The following is a 20,909-nucleotide window of genomic DNA, read 5'->3' as shown; positions in this document are numbered from 1 at the left end:
CAGACATTGCAACCCGCCTGGACACCTTCCTGTGTAACCTCATCTGGGTGTTCCTGCTCCGGCGGGGGGATTGGGCTGGATGAGCTTTTGAGGTCCCTTCCAACCCCTGACATTCTGGGATTCTGTGTGATTATAAATCGTGTTGTGCAACCTCGTGTGGTGTGGGGGCTCACCAGAGCACAGGGGGTGTTGGGAGGACGGATGGAGCAGTAAATGCCATGGGAATTCCATGCCGTCTGTCGTGCCAGGGGCTCGCTGTGAAGCCCTCGGGGTGTTTCTGTGACAGACACCGGCCTGTCGTGATGCTTCAGCCCTTCGTGCATCTCCCTCCCCCACCCCATCCCTCTGAAGTCTGGCCCTGAATGGCGACACTTACATGACAAAGGCCGCTGGGATCACTCTCTCGGGCCCTAACCTCCTTTCCTAAGCCGCGATAAGCCCGGCGCCCCTCGAGGGCACAGCCTGTCCTGGCACAGCCCGCAGCCCCACGGCGGCCGCGGGGGATCTGAGGGGAGCGCCCGGGCCGCAGGGCCCTCTAGGCCTCACCCGTGAAGCCGCCCGGGGCCGGGCCCTGAAGCCCACGGGGCTGCGCGGCCCCGCGCGGGGCGCAGCGTGGAGCCGGCGGGGCGGGCGGCGGCGGGAGGCGGCGGCAGGGGGGCGGCGGCGCCGGGGGCGGCGGGGCGGGCCCGGTGCTGCGGGGCCTTCGAGGCCCTGGGGGCGGCTGTGAGGCGGCGCGCGCCGCTTCCCCGCGTTTTCCCTCCAAAAGCACGCCAGGCCCCTTGAAGCGAATCTGCGGATCGGGCCTCGAGAAGCCTACTGGCCCCCGTGCGCCGCGGGGAAAATCCGGGCGGGGTACCGGCGGTGGCGGCGTGGGCCCGGGGAAGCGGGACGGAGCGGGACGGAGCGGCTCAGCGCGGGGAGGTGGCGGGGCGGTGGCGTGGGGGCGTCGGGAGCCCGTGGCGAATCTGCCGGGCGCAGCGCGGCGCGGCGCGGCCCGCTCTGCCGCTCACAGCAGCTTGAGCGTGTGGGGCGTCCTCGCCCCCCTCCCCTCCCCGCGGGGAGAGTGGGCAGGGTCTGCCCGCCGTGATGGTTCGAACTAGCCAATGGCGTGGGGCGATCCGCCCGCCGCTGCCAATGAGCGGCGGAGGAGGTGGTGCCAGCGAGGTAGGCTGCACCGCCCCTCGCTCGCATCCTCTCGGCGGTGCGAACGCGACCATTTTGCGGGGGGGATTGGCGAGCGGAGGCAACTGCGGCGGCGGCGGCGGAGCGGGGACCGGGAGCGGGGACCGGGGGCGGGGGGGCCGCGCGGCCCACGCAGAGCAGCGGGCGTCTCCCGCGGCGGGGCGCGGGCCGGCGGCGGAGGCGCCTGAGGGGGAAAGAGGCGGCTCCGGAGGTGCGGCCTGAGGCGCTGGGCCCAGCGCTCCCGCTCGCTCCGGGGAGGGGACGGGCGACGCCGACCCCGCACCAGGCGGCCGTTTTTTTTTTCCCCCCCTCCTTCCCCTCAGCGCTGGGCGACGTTCCCCGGGCCGGGCCCGAACCGCCGGGGAAAATGTCCAGGCCTGTCAGGTGAGTCCTTGGCGGAGCGCGGAGGCCCCGCTCCCGCCTCTCCTCCCACCCGCGGCGCCAGCGCTGCCTCGTTCCCTCCCTCCTTCTTCCCCTCCTCCCGGGCCCGGCCCCCGGCGGTGCAGGCCCTCCCGCCCGCCCCGCAGCCAGGCCTCGCCGCAGGCCGTGCCCGGAGCAGGGGCAGCCCCAGGCGGGGCGGGCCGGGCCGCGGAGGGGCGGGTCGGGCGGTGCGGGCTCCCGGGGGGCGAGGGGCGGCTGCGTGGCCGTGGGGAGCGGAGCGTGCGCGGCGGGGAGGCCGCAGCATGGGCCGCTTTCTCCTCTATTTCCCTTTTTATTTACCTTACAACTTTTAATTTTTTTTTTTATTTTTTTTTTTTTTTTAATTTTTCATTTGGTGTTGCCGGCCCGGCGTCGGGCGGTGGGTATCGCAGCGGGGGCGGCCGCGCCTTCCCGCTGTGCGGCGGCCCCGGGAGCGGCTGCGTGCGGCGGCCCTGCGTTTTGTAACGGGAAAAGTGGATCTTCGCGATCCGCCGTGACCCGCTTGGTGCAGAGCTGGCGGTGCCACGACCCTCTGTGGCAGCCCCTTCCAGGAGAGGGGGGGGACACGGTGGGGACCCAGAACAGCCCGCGTGGGCTGGGGGAGGGGACCCGCCCGCGATCCGTGTGCCCAGCGAGGGTCTGGTGGAGAGGGGCTGTGCAGGCGAGTTAAACCACGTTTAGGGGAGGAGTTCGGAGGAGCCGCCCCTTTTGCTGGGAACAGCACTGAACACACGCCCTTTTCCTCTCGCTCACTGCGCTCCCAGGGTCGGTTTCCTACTGGTGTTTCCCCCTTTTTTCCTCACCACAAGACAGGGCTGATTTTGTGTCACGGGGAGCAGGAAACTGGGGGCTGTTTAACTAAACGGGCTGTGCTCTCCCCACAGGAGGTAGGTCGTGGTGTTTGTGTCTTTAGTTAAACAGTGTTGGACACGGAGTGTGGAGCTGTAGCGAAATCTTAACCACGTTGTTGAACCATGATAACTTTGAAAATCTATGGCACAGAGAACTTGCCATGTATCTGAAAGTTTATTGGGGGGGAGGAGTGTATTCCTTTTTATTTTCCTCTAGAAAGTACTGAGTATTAACTTGTAACTTAAACTGTCTTTGTAGAAAAGGTAAGAGGCTTCATAAGATACTCTTCAAATGCTCTTAATTTTTTTTATTCTCAAGATACTTTAAGTAACTGATTGTACTTTTATTCCAAATAAGCCTGATCTGGAGTGTGGATTCTGGGTATTTTGGATCTTTTGGAATAATAAATAAGAAATTAATTGTGGTTGTAAAGCATATGTACATGTATGGATGATAGCCTTTGTATTTAAGTAAAATCTCTAATATGTGAGAGTTTAAAAAAACAATGGAAACTAGAACTACTTCACTAAGTAGGGGAGTTTGGCACAGTGATTAGTGAAGTAATTGTTTTTTGACCAGTAGTGTATTCCTGCGTGCAAATGGAAGGGCAAATAAAGCCCCTGAGTTCCAGTCTTAGGCAATCGTCTCAGGTTCAAAAGGTGGTTTAACAGATCTGGATATCCCCTGCTCAGAAGCATCAGGCTTTGGCGTTTTGTAAGTTTTGTTGGCCTGGATGGACTAGTGGTCTGATCTTGAGTGACAGTCGCTGTTCTGAAATACAGCGGGGACGTGACTTTGCTGCTCGGGGTGACACTTCAGGGTACATTCTGCTGGCGATTTACCTGCCAGCACTGGAGTCTTGCTACAGGTAAGGAAAGCGTATCTTGAAAAGTACAGCTTCGAAGGTTTCTGGTATTAAGCATGAGCAACCATTTCTAAAAAAATGTTTAAAAGAAAAATCTGTAAAATGCAGCAGTGTTGTGAAAGATCTGACTAGTACCCTCCGTTGATAGGCGCTGGTCTACGGGACAATTACGTGCCAAAGTCCAGCAGGCTGTTAGCAGCAGAAAACCTTTTGGCACGTGTTAGGAACAGATCTGCTATCCAGCTGTATTTAGTGTTCCTTTCAGGGGAAAAAGTGTAAATATTCAGTGGCTAATACGTTATATTGCTCTACTAGGTAGTGACTGGAGAACTGTCCTAATAGATTTAAATCAAACACTTTTAAAATTGTGTAAGGTTTTTTGTTGTGGTGTTTTTTTCTTTTATTGTTGTTTTTATGGGGGTTTTTTCTGGATATCTTAGCTTATTGTTGGTAATATGGAAGTCTGGTGAAAGGTTTCTCATGAGAATAAGGTTTAGTGTTTCCCTCTATAAGTTTTCCTCTATTCAGTGGTCTTTGAATTAATTTCTGTCTGCTAGTTTCTAGTGAATATATACACACCTAAACCAAGGAACTTAATAAAATCCAATGTCTTTCCTCAGTTTCTGTTCCACTTGTTGGTAGCAGACTGAGCCTGCTTGTCAAATTAGTTTCTTAAAATTGTTAAGAAGTAGTAATAAAGTCCTGGTATTTACAGGCTTCGTGTGCCTGGCACTTAGGGCCAAGTACTTTCTACACAATTAAGCTTCTGCGTGGATAATGATGGTATCTGCGCGAGTATTAGAAAATGGCAAGAAGTAAAAAGTAAAGGAACCTACAGTTGTTAAACCTGTGTCTTGTGGCGAGCTCTTCTGAAGTGCTGCAATGAGCATTTGGAGCTGGTAGCTACGCTATTATATCCTTATCTATTCTGGAATACAAATGAAAGCAAACATTTCGAGCCACTGTTTTTTATAGAAAACATCAATTAATGTTTTTTAAGTGAGAATTTTGACTTTTAAATTTGATGGAGCTTGCTTCTGCTTTTTCTCACTGATGGCTTTCACTTGCTGGTGCTCCTCTCCTGCAAAGTGAACCCGTGTGGGCAAGTACAGAAATCACAGTGTTTTTTTTTTTTTTCTTTGTCATTTTAAGATTAAAGCCAGTTATGAATTGATCTGTTTCAGTGCTTCGAGGCTTTATGTACTGAATTTTTCTTTCTTAGTAAGTCTTGAATCCCAGTCTTGCATTGGCGCTACAGTGGGCAGTCCTTTGAAATTTTACTTGCAGGAAAAATTATTAAATATAACTTGTCTTGTTGCCAGTGTTGTACCTGGACAAGGTAAAGTGTAAATATTGTGATTCTGGAAAACTTCTGTGGGTAGCAAGGGAGCAACATTTCCCTGGGGACTGGCATTTACCTTGAGTACTAATGTGTGGTTCTGTCCAGAGATAAGCTAGAGATGTTTTCCAGATAAATAAAAAGATATGATCCTTGTTCTGAAAACTTTGAAGAGAAACAGAGAGCAAGGTACAGTAAAAATCAAAATACGAGGAACAACACAGGTTGTAGCATTGATTTGTGTGTGCTTTGGGGTTTGGTTCATTGGTTTGTGGTTTTTGTTTGGTTTATTTATTTATTTATTTTCCCCCTGCTCTGCATCACAATGTTTCTATACTACATTTTAAAATCTTCTCAATCGTAGTTAGGTTTAAATGGAGGATGGGCACAAGACTGCTCAAACCGTTGCTGCATAAACCATTGAATTGTTTTATGGAGTTTCAAGTCATGTGTATCCCTAAAAATTCTGCAGATACCATGAGCAGTGCCTAGTCTTACAGACGTTTGGAGTTACACCAAGTCCAGACCCAAACAATGACCTCTGTAATTGGGAACCTCTAGTCGGTGAGTCTTGTCTGACTACAGTTGTGCCAATTTTTCAATAGACTAACACCATAGTGACCCGTTTTAGGTACATAACTGTCATTAGGCTTTGTTGTTTCAACTCCTGATGCATAATTAGAAGTGAATGTTCATTCAGGGCCTAAATCTAGCCCTGTGTATTTGTTTTGCACAACAATACCTGTAAGAAATATCTCCTCTCTATGTATAAAGGCACCAAAGGGGTGCTTTTAATGGCAATATGTATTGCTGGTATATTGGCTTCCAAGTGGGACTCCTTTCCCAAGGGGACTGAGAACCAGAAAGTGAAATGGGCCCTCCAGCTGTGCCAGAGCTGCACCGAGCAGCCACAATGAAGAACAGGCCAGAACTTTTGTCACAATTGCTTAGTTTGAGGGTTATATTGATTAAACCACACCTCAGTAACCATTTAATCTGTCACTCGTTTTACTTGTCATGTTGTATAAGAGGATAGGTCATTCCTTCTACTGGTAATCGCCTGACCTAAACATTCCTCTTCAGCACATGGTAAGATCAGTTACTAGCTTTCTGAAAACTCATTCTAGCATTGCTTTTCTGTAGTACTTTTTTTTTTTTTTTAACTTGGTCTCATCTTTGGATTTTAGTGCCTGTGGAAATATCTGGGAATCTAAGCATTCTCTTTCAACAAAAACGCCTTCTAACTGATTGTCAGTTTGTATCTTGACTTGCTGACTTATAAAAACTGAGGGTTTAGGGTCCTCACTAGCTGAAGATGGGGTGTTACTATACGGTCCTAATTCAGTTGTAGAGGCATTTAGCGAGCCTTTTAAATGTTAATATTGTTTTTCATCATTTCAGAATTTCAGTTTGGTAGGCATCGAGTATGGGAGTATGAATTTGTATTCAATTACTTGGGTATTACTTTGCGAAGTGAGTGCTTCTGATGTAACATGCTGGTGACTTACTAGATGAGTTACTCTTTATTCCAGAAATATTGGACTGACAGCTGTTACTAAAAACTTACGCTATCAGGACCTCTCTCAATACCTTTCCTCCCCCAGTTCCTTCTCACGTGCACTTTAAATGTTAAGCTGAATTACTAAGTAAGTTATCTTAAAATTCTGGTGCATATTTTAAACAATATGCATCCCAGATCTCTACTAGACTGTCTTTTTATGCTCAGTCTAACTGAACAAATAGTTTGTTTTTATGTCTGGTTGCTTGCCTTAACGTCTTCTAGTTTTTGCTAGTGGCAAAGAGATACTGTTTGACAAAACCAGCAATACTTTTGTCTGGCTCTTAACTCCAGTGAGCTTATCTGCTTTGTTTTTATCACCTTGGTGTAATAAAAGATGCAATATCTCTCTGCAAACTTGTAGTTATTAAGCATTGCACATCGGCGCTGTTGACAGCTCCAAAGGAAAGCATACGTTGATCTAATTGGGGTGAACGATGAATAGAGGTCGAGGAGAATGGCAGATGCAGGAGTAGTTTGTTTGATGTTTCTGCCCTTGTGATCCGCTCCGGTTCTGTTGGGAACACTTGCAAGTTTCTGTAATATCTTCAGTTATAGCGGTGTAGGTATTTCCTTCTTTCCTCCACCCTTCCCTTTGCCCTGCAAAATAACCTAAAGGAAGCCAAACAGCCTTCTCTCCTGTGTTCTGCCATGGTGATTTTGGTTTTTTTGATACAAATGTCAGTACTCCTGCTCACCAAGTAACGAGAGCCCAAATTGTTGTGTTTTATTGTAAAGAAGTTGCATTCCTACTTTGGTATTTTAGCATATTTGGACTGCGAGGGAGCAGGCGGTGCTCCGTAGCACATTGTACTTCGTTCCACTCACGCGTACTCTGAAGTTTGCATGGGATTCAACCTGTAGAAATCTAATGTCTGCTCTCGCCTTCCTTTGGTTTCCTTGGTGGTTTTTTTTGTTCATTTGTTTTGTTGATGGGCTGGGGGGGGGTTTTTTGAGTTTTTCAAGAGGCTGCTGCTGTAAGCCACAAATAGAGGTACAGGAGGGTGATTTATAATTGATTTCAAATGGCTCAACAGCCAGAGTGCAACAATGACTTTTGGGGTACATTTCAACTAAACAATCTTATCAGCAATGCACGATGTTAATCAAGAAGTGCTGTTGGGTTAGGAGAACTGAATGTGAAACGCCGCGGTGCAGGGTTGGAGAAGGACGTTGTGGTTCCTGTGTGGGATGGGACATGTGTTGGCTTCTCAAGATTATGATGCTGGGTCGGTCACTTCATCTGTCGCTTGGCTGATTTTTTTTTTTTTTTTTTTTTTCTTTTTTTTTTCCTAGCTGTAAAAGTGAGTTGATGTGACGATTACTGCAAAATCGAGTTTATCGTTGGCTTTGGGTCAAAGGGATTGTAGATGTGCTGATGAGCATGGGTCCATGCCCAAAACCATCGGTTGGGTGAAATGCAAATCTTCTTCCCTTGGTGTGACTATACAACTCATTAGAGCATCAAAGTAACTAATTGAGAAAGCTCCTGATGAAAACTTAGAATGTTTTAGAAACAGGAACCGTGGGAAAGGAGAAATCTCCAGAAGATGTGAGAGCAAGCATAATGACATGGAGCCGGGAGAAGCAGAAATTTAAAAAAGAGCAGTTAGGAAATGTTTATCTAATCCACGAGAATCCTTGTGTACTTGTTTTATACCTGGAATCCTTGCCTTAAATATCACAGCTTTGAGATAGAGCGTTAGGGGGGTCTCTGGCTTAAAGTTCAGGCTGATGCGTTCTTTAAATGTGTCTTTAATTTTGAGGTACAGATAACGCTTTAAAATAGTGCTGTCACCAGTCTAGTTGTAATGATGATAGATGGGGAGATGTAATGAAAGAACCACGCGGGGTAGGTTAAGATGGCTCTTCCTCACTGCGCTCACGAGCCGTAAGAGAGCGTTACTTATCAAAAAGCACTTTCAAATTCTGATAATATAATGCAGTCTATTATTGTAGCTCTTCAGGAAAATGCTAAAGTATACGCTGTGTTTATTGCTGACTTCAGGGCTATAGGTGGCTTATTTATGAGAGTCTTCTTTGGATGTTTTGGGGCTACAAATCCTGCCCTGGAAGTGAGGATATGGAACTTCCTTGTTACTTGAAGAAAGCTTTTGTATCTCTGAGATTGAGTTGCTAATATTTCCCCCCCTCCTTCTTAACAGGAACAGGAAGGTGGTCGATTACTCCCAGTTTCAGGAATCGGATGATGCTGGTAAATAACTTTTTTCTTAACAGCGTAATATTCTTGGGCTAGAGCAGTTCATTTATTGCTTTGCATGTTAATTGTTTTGCTTCTAGTCATATCTTTAACTTAAATTCTAAGGAGTTTCTGCTCTTCATAGTCTCAGAACTGTTAGTAAGTATTTGAAAATATAATGATTCTCATATGTTTTGCATTAAACAAACAATGGTGATAGAAATCCTATTATTTAACGCTTGTATTGTTTTAGTGCCTTGAGGCTGGTGGCAGCAATTGTCTTCTTCCTTGGTCTGTGTTATGTAGTGTGGCAGAATCTCCCTGATGCTACTTTTTTCTACAGTAAAATATGTTTTCAATTTGTTTGAGCGGAGTCTCCTTAATCCCATAATGTTGGGCATTTTCGTGAAATGCATCTAAAAAAAAAAAAAAAACAAACCTCTGTGTGTGTTCTGTGTGAATTAACAAAATATTTCTGGAAGCCATGTGGAAAATGGTTTGTGTTCTTAGAAAACAGACATACTGCTACTGTTTGCTAAGTGGGATTGCATTGATAATTAATGGAAACAAATATGCATAGTTCTTAATTGCAGTACTGTTACTCCGATTGTATAAGGTATTGTGTAATAGTTGTAAAAAGTTACACTGTAAACTACTATATATTGACATGCTTCTTCCCATCATAGGACAGTAAATAAAGTGTTTGATAAAGGCCGTAGGATATGTATGGATGTTAACTTTTAATAGGTTTACATAATAACTCTGTTTCTGAGTAGCTGTAAAATTAAGATACTGTGTCCTCTTCTGAGGCTTTCTGTATGTTTCCTAATACTCCTGTGCCAGACTTGATTGTGTGCGGCATTTTTCTTATGCTGTTGCAGAAGAAAAGATAAATCACTAGTTTGACAGGACTTTGCTTCTATAAAGTTTTGTTTGAAGCTTTGTGATCTTTTTTTTTTTTTGAAGGGCTTCTTTTTGATGTGCATGAAATGGTCAGTTTAAGTTATAGCTGAGGAAGTCAGTTTGCTGGGAACTAGGAGTTTGATTCAAAACCATTTTGTACTGTCCCGTCCAGATGAAGATTATGGAAGAGATTCAGGTCCCCCATCCAAGAAAATCCGCTCGTCGCCCCGGGAGGCTAAAAATAAGAGGCGATCTGGGAAGAATTCTCAGGAGGACAGGTAAAAGAAGCGCTTCGTCTGTTACGAACATGTCTCCAAAGCTTGTCCTGTGTGTGGGGAGCAGTATCTTCTAAGAGGAACGATTGCAAGTGGAATTCAAGGTGTGCAGTGTAAGGTAGAGAGCTCTGGGTCACAAAGCTTGCATAAGCAGCTTGGACATTGAGGGGGTTCTTTCTTATTCGAGTAGACAGAGAAATCATGTGTAAAGTACTTGTCACTTGTACTTCGTTATTAAAATAGCTCTTGAGAGCTAGACATTTGGAATGGGAGGGAATATGATCAGAGTTACAAAAATTGGCTACTAATGCAATTATCCATGTAACTTAGTGGTGAGATGCATTTCATCTGTGGGGTTTTTTTGTATGCTCAGAGCGTTCCCTTGATTAAAGATGAAATGGGAGGGTACAGTGGCAGGTAGGAGCAGGGGCCATTTCTTAGTTTTGTGGTTCTTTGTTTCCCAGTTCCTGTTTTGTCTAATGAAGAAACAAAGTAACTTGTTTTGATAACCGAGTTGTGCCTATTGAGTAGTGAAAGTCTGTCCTGTAGAGTGAAGTTATCTTCCTTTTTACAAAAACTATGGTCAGCACATGGTTGCCATAATACCTGTTAAGTCAATTGACTACTTTCATGACATAAAGACAAGTGATGACTACAAATCTCTTCAGAATAAAACTTTATTCCAGTTGTAGACTCAGGCCATGCATTAGCATATAAATATTCAAAATTCTAGTTGTAAAATGGAAGACATCGGGATTATTGGTAGGTTTCAGAGTGAAGTGCATGATTCATATCAACCTTATTATTTCCTGGCTGGTTGACTTGACTCAGTGTAAGTTTGTGTGTGATTCAGAGTTTGAACATTGTTTTTCTGACCATGATAACTACATATACAGCTGAGTAATCCTGAAGTAGAATGTGCTAATGTCCAGAAAAAGTGCATATTCCCAGTCTAGAGATCAGTTTGCTTTAGGAACATTGATATTTTCCATATAGTAAAGACTGAAATCAGAGTTAAACCATGTCTTTCTCTCATTTTCAGCGAGGATTCAGAAGAAAAAGACGTGAAGACTAAGAAAGATGATTCACACTCAGCAGGTAACTAACTACATTGTACTGATAGTGTGTCTTCAAAATAAAGACCATTTTGTAGGAGTTACAGGAGTAGGACTTGACATTGGAAAGAAATTGTTCTGTCTACAGAAGCATGCACTTTTCTGATACACTTATCTTAAGGTGGATGCTGCCCCTACTGCTCTTAATTCCGGCCCTGGTTTGGGATAGCAAATATATTTTTTGTGTGTGTGTGTATAGTATGATGCTGCTATAAAGTTTGTCTTCACAGGTAGATAGATGAATGTTAAGCTCTTCCCTGTAGTTCTCATCCATATTTCAGAATGATACAAGAAATTTCACGTTCGTACCTTTTCCTTGCAGATGAAGATTTTGGCAGTGAAGATGATGACTTAGGAGCAGATGATGGCAAAGCTGACAGTGACTATGAGAGCTCTCAAAAAAACAAAAAAGGCAAAAAGGCCAAACCAGACAAGAATAAGAGAGCAGCCTCCAAATCCAGGAAAAGGCCTGCAGGTAAAAAAAAAAAAAAAGTGTGCTGATTAACTTTCTCATGAATGGCTTGACCTTTGTCTTGCCTGCATGCGACCTCAGGACACTTAGGTGGGCTGTATTTGTATCTTCATTATAACTCGGTGACTTTTGCTGCAGAGGACAGTGAGGATGAGAAAGAAGACCACAAAAATGTGCGTCAGCAACGACAGGCAGCGTCCAAAGCAGCTTCGAAACAACGAGAGATGCTTATGGATGATGTGGGTAGTGAGGAGGAAGAACAAGAGGATGATGAGGCACAGTTCCAGGAGAGTGAGTAAATGGGATTGTAAAAAGTTAGAATCAATGTGACATGGGTATAGTACCAGGTAGACGTTCATGGGTCTGACCAGGCAGCAAAAGGAACACAGTTTGCTTTTTAACTGTGACAGTGAAGATGTAAGTTGTCCTCCTTAGTAAATTATTTAATGCTGCATATCTGTCCAACAGACCAAGCTTACATTTTTCACATCTAGAATTTTTATTCGAAGTTTGCAGCAAAGATGTGTGTCTTTATAAGTAGCCCTAGAGGATTATTGTAAAGTTCTTAGTGCTTTTTGCTGCCTCTTGCTATCCCATTGGTTTTGAGGCATTGATTCTACTGTCAGGTGACGTAAAAGTACTTTTTCCTTGGTTGATGAAAGTAGGATGGTTTGTTTCATAAGAAGACATGGGTTCAGCTGGTGATGAGCTGCAGTAAGTTCTTGAAATACTGAGTGCAAACGTGATTTCAGAATAGAGTAAAAGTACTACTGAAAAGATTGCTTTGCTCTGACAAGAGATTATCTTCGTTTTGAGATGAGGTACTTATGGAGCATATTTTGAGGACCTCAGAGCCCTCATGTGTTTCATCGTGCTAGTGCTTTGTCCCTGCCAGCGTAAAATCTTAGGCTGTGTCAGATTTCTTTAGCACAGCAGACAGGTCAAAGCTCATCAGGTCACAGGGTCCCAGTTTCCTGTCTCTATAGTTGAACTGGCAGATCTCTCAACTGTATCTTCTGCTCCCTTTCCTTTTTTCAAAAAACTTAAATTTCTTTGTGCTTTCAGCAGATTCAGGAAGCGATGAAGACTTCCTCGTGGAAGATGATGATGATAGTGACTATGGCAGTTCAAAAAAGAAAAATAAAAAGGTCTCCAAGAAATCCAAGCCAGAGAGGAAAGAAAAGAAAATGCCTAAGCCCAGGCTAAAGGCTACAGGTGAGTCTGTGCAAATAAAGTTATGCGGTTTGCTTTAGAGGCTGGTATTTTCTTTTTCTACTGTAGAAGACTCAGTGGAAATCTCAGAAGTTGGTAGGTATCCACGTATAATGGTGAAAGCCTAACTCATGTAGCTTGCCATGATTTCAAGCAGCGCTATGAAATAATAAGGTGGTTTTAATTCTTAATTAAGAGATGGAGTTGGTATCTGTCTCATTGGCAAAAAGCACATAGATTGCGAAGCCTGCCCTATTGAAATGCTGCAGTCTGACTTTCTATGTGTCGTGGCCAAATAATGGAATTCATGGCTTTGGTTTGGGCTCGTTGACTTTGTGCTGTTTTCAGGGCAGAGGAACGTGGAGAATTGAGAACAAATGGAAAATTTGCTGCGTTTCTGCAGGAAATCTAAAATCATAATAGCAACGTATGTGCTGGTTTGACAAGAGGCTGGCTATGTTAGTTTATGATATATCCAGTAATTATTTAGGACTTGCAATTACATATTTTTAGAATCTTATTAGCTAACTTTTAATTCAACTTAACTAATACGGAGTGCAAAAACCACCATGCGTGTGGTATAGTCAAAGCCAAATGAAACCTGCTACTGAAGTGCCATGTAAATCCTGTTTGTTTAAAGCTGAATGACTTTTTATGTCTTTGTTGATCGCAACTTTTAAAAGCTTTTTCTTTCTTTCAGTGACCCCCAGTCCAGTGAAAGGCAAAGGGAAGGCAGGGCGCCCCACAGCTTCCAAGCCAACAAAAGAAAAGACCCCATCCCCCAAAGAAGAGGATGAAGAGCCTGAAAGTCCTCCAGAAAAGAAAAAATCAGCCAGCCCTCCGCCAGAGAAGTCGGGGGATGAGGGATCTGAAGATGAAGCACCCTCTGGTGAAGATTAAATGGCAGTTGAGGAAATCTTTGTTTAAAAAAAAAAAAAGAAAAAAAAAAAGAAAAAAAAAAGGAAAAGTAAACATACTTAGGGGTAGAACACGGTTTTGGCTGTGGCTTGACTCATGGGCTTTGAATGCTGTCTTTACTTTCAGCTGTTTAATACAGTGTATCCTTTTTTTAATAAGAGGAAACCCTTATACAGTAATATTTTGAAGTCAATGTTCTCTGTTGGCCATTCCGTTCTCCCTCCCCCACCAAATCCGAAAGCCATTTAAGACAAATTAACAGACCATTAAAGATATATTTTTTTCAAGGGATACTGCAGTTGCGAAGCAATAAGGTTTGAGACTGATATGTGGAAACCATACCTAAAAATCGTTAATCAGTATAGATTTCTCAGTGCTGGTAAGAGTTCTGTATTTGAATATGTGGAAAAAAAAATGAACCTATGCTTAAAAGACTTGTGTTGATACAAGTTCACTCTCAGAAAAAAATGTAGTGATTTGAATTCCAATTGAGGAAGAGGAAACATGGGGAAGAAACCTGTGTTTCTTGGATTTGGGCACGTTTTTCATGGCAAGCAATCAAGAGACTTGTAGATGGTCCACTGTCTTTTCCTTAGAAAAGACCCTTCAATTATGTTGCGAGATCATTTGTCTTTGGATAGAATGCTATTCTGCTTTAGGCAAGTCGCAGTTCATTCTATACAGATTCAGATACACAACCTACAAGCACCTCCAATCCATTAACTTTATTTCTTCCAAGGTTGGCTATAGATGGGCAGAATAGGGCGCAGAAATCAAAAACAATTTTTCGAATGGTGGTTTCCATTTGGTATTGTAGAAAAATGTCTTTGAAACTTTCCCAAGGAAAAAAAAAAAAAACGGGTTAGTATAAAATGTAATTCTTCAGCTTTGGGGCGAGGGATGTCCTTTTATAAATGTGAAGCAAAGGATTCCTGTAATGCTCTGGTCAGTCTCGGATCCCATGAGTCACGCTTAAGTGTTTCTTTTCTCTCCCTCGGTCTGTGCTCAGAAAGGCTCTGTGGCCTCTTGGCCTCCGCAGCCGCAGTCCCAGCACTGGGGAACGTCACCCCGAGGCCGCTTCCGTTTGTTCATCCTTCCATCTCACACCGTGGGGGCTCTGCTCCCACGTCCACGGGTCTGCCTCTGATTTTGGGCCATCGTTCTGCTCCCTGAGCCTGACAAGTGCCGAGTAGGGAACAGCGGTAAAGGGTGACACTGGGAGGAGGTGGAGTTTGGAAGCAACGTAGCAGGGCTGTCGTTTTATAATAGAAAAGCAGGATATCCCTCAAAATGCAAGACACCGGAGATGTGTGTGGTGACATTTTAATGTGTTTTTATCAAAGCAGCCATATCCTTTTTTTTAAAAACTTTAATTAAAAATACACAAGCCTTGGTTTTCAGACCCTAATACAGAGGTTGCTGCCATATTTCTTGGCGGAAGTATTGAAAACTGGACCTGCCATTTTTCTTTTTTTTTTTTTTTCTTTTCTCCTTAAACCCTTTGTGCTTTCTGTATGTTGCTCACAGTTCTCTTATAGCTTGCAAGCTTTGCATCTTTTTTTTAATCACAGAACTACACGTTTTGTAACCAGCCTCTTGAAGGTAACATAAGGCAGCTAATTAGTTGGTACACATGCTACCAGGTCTCTAATCCTGTTTGGATTTCAAGAGCTTTAGATGTGATACACTAATATGACCAGGAAGGACACTTGGCTGAGCGACACAGGGAGCTTGAGGATGCTGAGCACAGTGTGGAGCCTAAAATGTGGAACAGAACATTAATATAGCAGCCGAGTGATTGTCTTGTGTGATTCATAGCCATGGATTTTATTGAGGCTGGTAAATTACTTTACCTTGGCTTATAAAAAATTCAAGTTCTCTAACATTCTTTACTATAATGGAACTACTGTTGCCCTTACAATAAAGATGATCGGTGTTTCCATTGTAAATCTTTTTTTTTTTAAAGTGGTTTAATTTTGCAGAACAGCTTAAGGCTGGAGTGAAGTTCTCAGAGTTGTTGAGAAAGCAAATGTCGTCCTCTCTCCTCTCCCACAGCTCTTCCCACCCTCCCCCTGTGGGAGAGCAGAGTCTCTTGCATCCCCTCTGCTCCTGGTCCAGAGCTTCTTGGGTTAACACCACAAAAGAAATGGCCACGTTCTAAAAAACTAAGGTTAAGGCTGTGAAAAATCTGTTTCTGTTGTTCTCAGTTCAGGTTTTGGGCTGGATTATTTCATGCCTGGCAATTTTGGCCCTTTATCTTACAAAACGGTTCTGCTTTCTCACGTGTTCATCCCTCATGACTGTGACAGGCTGCATAACACTTATCTTGGAGTTTGTTCACAACCCAAACACTATGTAAATCCTGTGCTACTTCTGGGATTTTGTAACTTTTTCTGTATTTTACTGTTTTGCTGATTTGTGCAAACACTAAGCCCTAACGGTCTCTCAGTGACTCTGTTAGAAGTGGCCCAGTTTACGTTTTTACAGATAGAAGAAAATTGTGAAGCTTAATACATATTTTTTGGTTTTTTAGTAAACAACATTTTTCAGTAATGTCAGACTTAACATTTTTAAATGTCCTTTTAAATTAATTTGTATTGAGCATTCTGATTTCTTGAAGGAAAGCTGTAAAAATGCCTTTCTTTGGGAACACGAATAGTTCTTCATGGAGCAGAAAGTTTCGGTCACAGAAGAAGGCTTTGAAAAGATTGTCTCCTGTTACACAGCTGTAGCTTTGGATCCTTTGCAGAGAGGTAAACTGATTTATTCCGAAATTCAGTTCATCTAGGGCCCTGGTCTTATCCTTAAAATGTTAGTTCCTAAGTAACTTCAGTTATATATCCTGTTTCTGAATGCACACCGCCACATTTCTTTTCGCAGTTATACGCCAGTAGTTCTGCCTTGAACTGGCCGCAAGGCTTGATCGTTAAAAATTCGCAATTTCAGTTGGAGTTCCATCCTAAAGATGATTTGCTTCAGTTTCTGTTTGATCAGCATGAGAAAGCCAAACACATCGAGGTAAAGGGGTTTCAGAATGGACTGTGGGTGAGAGCAAGACTTAGAAACGAGGCGGCCAAGGAGCTTTGAATTTAGTTTTAAATTCGTCCGAGCAGCAGAGCGTGGGGAGAAGAGCAGCACGGCCCGGGGGACGGTGCTGGGGCTGGTTCGGAGCGCGCTGGGCTCTCGTGCCAGCGCACAGCTCTGTCCCCAGGTGATGAACCACCAGGGCAGTGGCAAAAGATGCCCTTGAATTCCTTTTTTTTTTTTTTTTTTTTTTTTTTTTTAAACCCTTCCTCTGGTGATGGTCACAAAGGTACAATAGTCACTGAGGCACCCAGGTTAAGGAGGGAGGGAAGTAAAACTGTAACATGCTGGAAGCTTTTTGAGCTGTAGAAACTGGTGCTTTGCTTTATGTAATTTGTTTGTGAAGTGTTTATTTTTATAACAGATCGTATTGTTGAACACATGGTTCTTAGAAACTACAAACTGATCCATGAGTTGAATAGTTGAGAAGTGGATGTTCATCTGTTGGGGGAGGCAGGATATGGAAATGTAAGCAGATGGATGTTTAAAGGGACACTGTCACAAAATAGTTGCTGGCATATAGGATTTGTTAGTTTGTGGGGGGGTCACATCTATATGTGGAAATTATATATTCTATATGTATATGATCAAACAGAAAACTTTCCCGGAGCTTTGAGTATTTTTCCTACGGTTTGGGGAGGTTTAAATACAAGTTCTGCTAATGAAACTAGGAAGCAAAACTAATTATTCTGTTCTTACTGTCCAAGGTGAGCTCGGAAAGGTGACAGTGTCCTTTCGAGACCTCCCCAAACCACGTGTATCCTCCTTTTAGACTTCAGTAGGTGACTGGCATTTGAATGTCTTTACATTGACCTCTTTCTATTCAAAACAAAACACGATATTTCCAAGTCTAGTGGAGTTCTCGCCATGTGCTGACTCTGGTTTCAACCACTATTGGAAGGACTCTCTAGACTCTGTGCCCCCCTCCCCGCGGTGAATCCCGTGGGTCCATCGGCCGGAGCATGCTCAGTGTGACTGCAAAACACACCGTTGTGCATATGCTTTGTATATTGGGGCAAGGGTTTTTTATATATATATTTTGGGAGGGGTAGTGGGTGGGAATGGAGAAATAACTCAATCAGCTTAAGCCAGAATAATGTGTGTAAAAGCCCCTGAAGTATTTTGTGTGTGAGTGCGCGGGTGTGAGTGCGCGCATGGGAGTGTCTGACATCTTATTCCCTTTGTGTTCTGAAGATTTGTGAGTTATTTTTTTTTTTTCCTGCAGAAGCAATTGTTAACAAAAAAAAAAATTGTAAATAAGAGCTACATAATTTTTGTTTAACCGTGAACATCGTGTCACAGCAAACCCTGAATAATTGCTTTGAAGGTAGAGGAGGAGACTCCAGGTAGGGCCTTGGGGCCTTTGGCTATCAGCAAGGCATCGTTATATGGTATGCAATGAATCTTTGTCTTGAGTATTTGCAATCTCCTGTTGAGCTTTTCTAAAAATCAGGCTTTTTGCAGTTCCCCTTCCCATCCCTTTATTTTTTTTTTAGTTTTTATTTGTTTTTAATCTCAAGAGCAGACAGAAGAAGGGGTGGCTGCACCCAGGGTGGTCAGGGGGTGTGTGCAGACCGGGCCCCGTACGGTTGGCGACTCTTGCAATACCTTGACAATACCGAGATCTGCCGCATGGTACTAGGAGTTAAGTCTGAATGTAACATTAACGTTTTATTTAAAATAAAAAACACTTCTTTTTTTTTTTAAAGGGGTTGAAGTGAACATGACTGTTGACCATGTTCGTGAATTTATAGATGCAACATTCATTGGTAGAATTGTGTGATGGTCTTTTGTGCTACTTAATTTTACATATTCCAGTCTCTGTATGTACCTGCAAAGAAAGAAAAAAAAAAATAACAAAACCCTGCTTTGCTTTTATTGAAGGGTTCCCAGGACTGCATACCTGCTCCTGAGCTCTGTTTTAAGTATGTGTATCCTTCGCTTGTATTTTGTATTAAAAGAAAACACAAGGAAAAAGAACCCTTTATTGTTCAGCATGTTGGAATTGTGTCCCCTCTTTTATTTTTCTCCTTTTTGGAATATATTAAGCAACTCATTCTTCTGTATCTTTTATTTTCTTTTGTAAACTTTTTGGTTTTGTTTAAAAATGGCTTTATAAAAGGGCTTTTATAACCCATAAACGTGACTTGTGTAGTTTTTCTGCTGTTCAAAGTATTACTCTTTCTGCAGTTGCTTTTTATTTTGTGGATGTGAGATGTGAGAATGTGTTTGTGTTTCGTGCTGATTGCTTTGGGCTTCGTTCCTTTGCAGAGCTCGTGCTTTGCCTGACGAGGGTAAATCAGGTTTTGGCCAGAACCATTTGGCAAGTGTGACCTTCCTGTTGCTACCTGTGTGCTGGGGTGGGGGGAAAACTAAAGAATTAAGTCATATTGCCTATAAAGATCACAATCATCGGTTTCACAGGCCCTTCTCCGAGGTTTTTTGTGAGGTTTTAAGGTTCAAACCCAATTATAAAAACTGACGATGAGGAGGGATAAAGCCTTTTACACATCCCGCTCCCCTCCAGGAGCTTTCCCTCAGCAATTCTGGTTTACCAGGTGTGTCCCAGCAATGCCAGTAAACACGCAGCCTGTTCTCTGTGGGTATGGTATCAAAGAGAACGACCGCGTTCACCAGAAACGCACTAAACCCTCGTGAACTGGTTGTCATTTCGAATGCAGGTGAATTGCCCCAGGTACAGGTCGTTTCCTCAGCGCGTTGTCCCGCGCACAGTGAGTTTGTGCTTGTAAGAAATCGATTATAGCAGGTTTCGCCCAGCTTCCTGCAGAATCTTAGTTCTAACGTTGTACAACAGCGAGCGCGCAGCCGTTTTATGAGCATTTGCTCGTTTTTTGGGTCCTTGCCGTCTCCTGGTCCCTGTCGCTCCGCTGGGCCGGCAGGGGGCGGCTGTCAGCGTCGTAAATCGCACAATAATATTCTCGTTACGTTGGGGTTTTGCTCATGCGTACGTCTGTGTTTTAAAACCTGCGGTTTGTGGTTCACCTGAAAACGTCTGTTTCTAACAGGGTTTAGGACGAAGCTGCTTCTGGGATCCGAAGGGCCTTGCTGTGGCAAAACACACACGTGACTTTATTGAGCGAGTAATTTTGGTACCTCTTGTACTTGTCCCCATTCAGCAGCATCTCAACTGAGCTCATTACAACTGGGCGGGAGACCAAGTTGCCGTTGCCCCCAGTTCCAGCATAGGATGGTTAATGTATTTGTTTGCAGAGGTTCTTCTGGGTACTCTCTGAAGTCCCGTCTCTGCCCAACACAAAATCTCGTACGCTTATCGACAGCTGCAAGCTGGTGCCTGCCTGCGGATTCAGTGTATTTTATCCCATAGTGTGGTAAAATCAGATGATTGTAACACAGGTAGGTGTGTTTGCTGCTGGACAGTGATGCTCCAGGCTTCTGGAACAGGGTGGTTTAATATTGCAGATTATGACGTTACTCCCTTTTCTTTTTAAATGTACCAGGCAATTAACCGCGACTGCTGCCTCGCTGCTGTGGTATCTGCAGTTCTACGCTGCAGCCTTGACGTGGATTCTTTATCTGCAGCAGCTGCAGTTACTTTCAGGTAACTTCAGTTTTAGGATTAATTAACAGTGAGCAGGTGTGGCGCTTCTTTTGTCCCCAGCAGTAAACACCACTTACTTACTCTAAGAATTGGTGCAACTAGGATCTGTGAACTCTTTTTCAAGGCCTACTTGAAAAAAGAAAACTAAAAACCTACTTTCTTCCCAGCTGCCACTAATCTTTGACTGTCCTATTAGTAAACGCAGCATTTGGCTGCTTTTCTCCCCAGTTTTGCTCTTTTGAACCCCATGTATTTACTGACTGCTCAGCCCTGCGGGCAAATGCTCTGCCAGCACAAGTTAAAAGTTCCCATTGGCTCTGTAGTAGTATTTACAGAGGGTTAATACCAGAAACAACTGATTTTGTTTTCGCATTTAATGGATGTGCATCTGAGAATTGGACACGCAAAGGGGTTCTGTAAATACAGCGAGTGCTGCCAAACCAGGGGGATGCGATTCCCTTGGCAAAGAACATGAGCCGTCGAGTTTTAATCCGAGAGAATTTTGCCTCGGGAATATCCTGTTTGTGTTTCTTTTGGTAGTGTTTGGTTAGAGAATGAAAATAAAGTCAAAAGGCGGAATTTGAGGTTAGATCTGTGTTTTGCGGTATGGCTTGTTTGGGCCCTATCGGTGGCCTTGAAAGAGTAAATGGAAAGGAGTTGATTTAAAGAGCTGCTGTTCCATTCCTGCCCATCTTGCGTGCTGAAGGAAACCTGGCAAAACTCTGGAAATGGAGATATTTCCCACCAAATTCCCTGTGCTTTAAAAGCATCTTTTTAGGTATAGCTTAGCTGCGGCAAACCACAAAGTGAACGGTATTTTTCTTTTTTACTTCTTTCACCGGTACTTGGGGTCTGTGTGCCATGCTACATGAGAAATCGAGCACAGAAAGATCTCGCGAATCACGGAAACTCCTGCGGCGTTGGTCGAGCTCTG

At 44.0% G+C, this 20,909-nt stretch overlaps 1 protein-coding gene across 2 annotated transcripts; it reads left to right on the top strand.

Annotated features, from left to right (window-relative positions):
• The first annotated feature begins 1,311 nt into the window (after positions 1–1,311).
• NUCKS1 (nuclear casein kinase and cyclin dependent kinase substrate 1) lies at positions 1,312–15,260 on the top strand. Of its 2 annotated transcripts, none has more exons than XM_065649610.1 (8): positions 1,312–1,566; positions 8,382–8,431; positions 9,492–9,597; positions 10,637–10,692; positions 11,032–11,184; positions 11,320–11,472; positions 12,250–12,396; positions 13,094–15,260. In XM_065649610.1, exons 1-8 carry the CDS (start codon positions 1,550–1,552, stop codon positions 13,291–13,293), a joined length of 882 nt encoding a protein of 293 aa, XP_065505682.1. In that variant the 5' UTR covers positions 1,312–1,549; the 3' UTR covers positions 13,294–15,260. The 2 variants fall into 2 exon arrangements, with proteins under 2 accessions (XP_065505682.1, XP_065505681.1); XM_065649609.1 differs by having other exon boundaries at positions 12,247–12,396.
• The last annotated feature ends 5,649 nt before the right edge of the window (positions 15,261–20,909 follow it).

This window comes from Caloenas nicobarica, chromosome 21 (genome assembly GCF_036013445.1).
Source record: "Caloenas nicobarica isolate bCalNic1 chromosome 21, bCalNic1.hap1, whole genome shotgun sequence".
NCBI classification, from domain to species: domain Eukaryota; kingdom Metazoa; phylum Chordata; class Aves; order Columbiformes; family Columbidae; genus Caloenas; species Caloenas nicobarica.
This window is presented reverse-complemented; position numbering and strand designations above follow the sequence as displayed.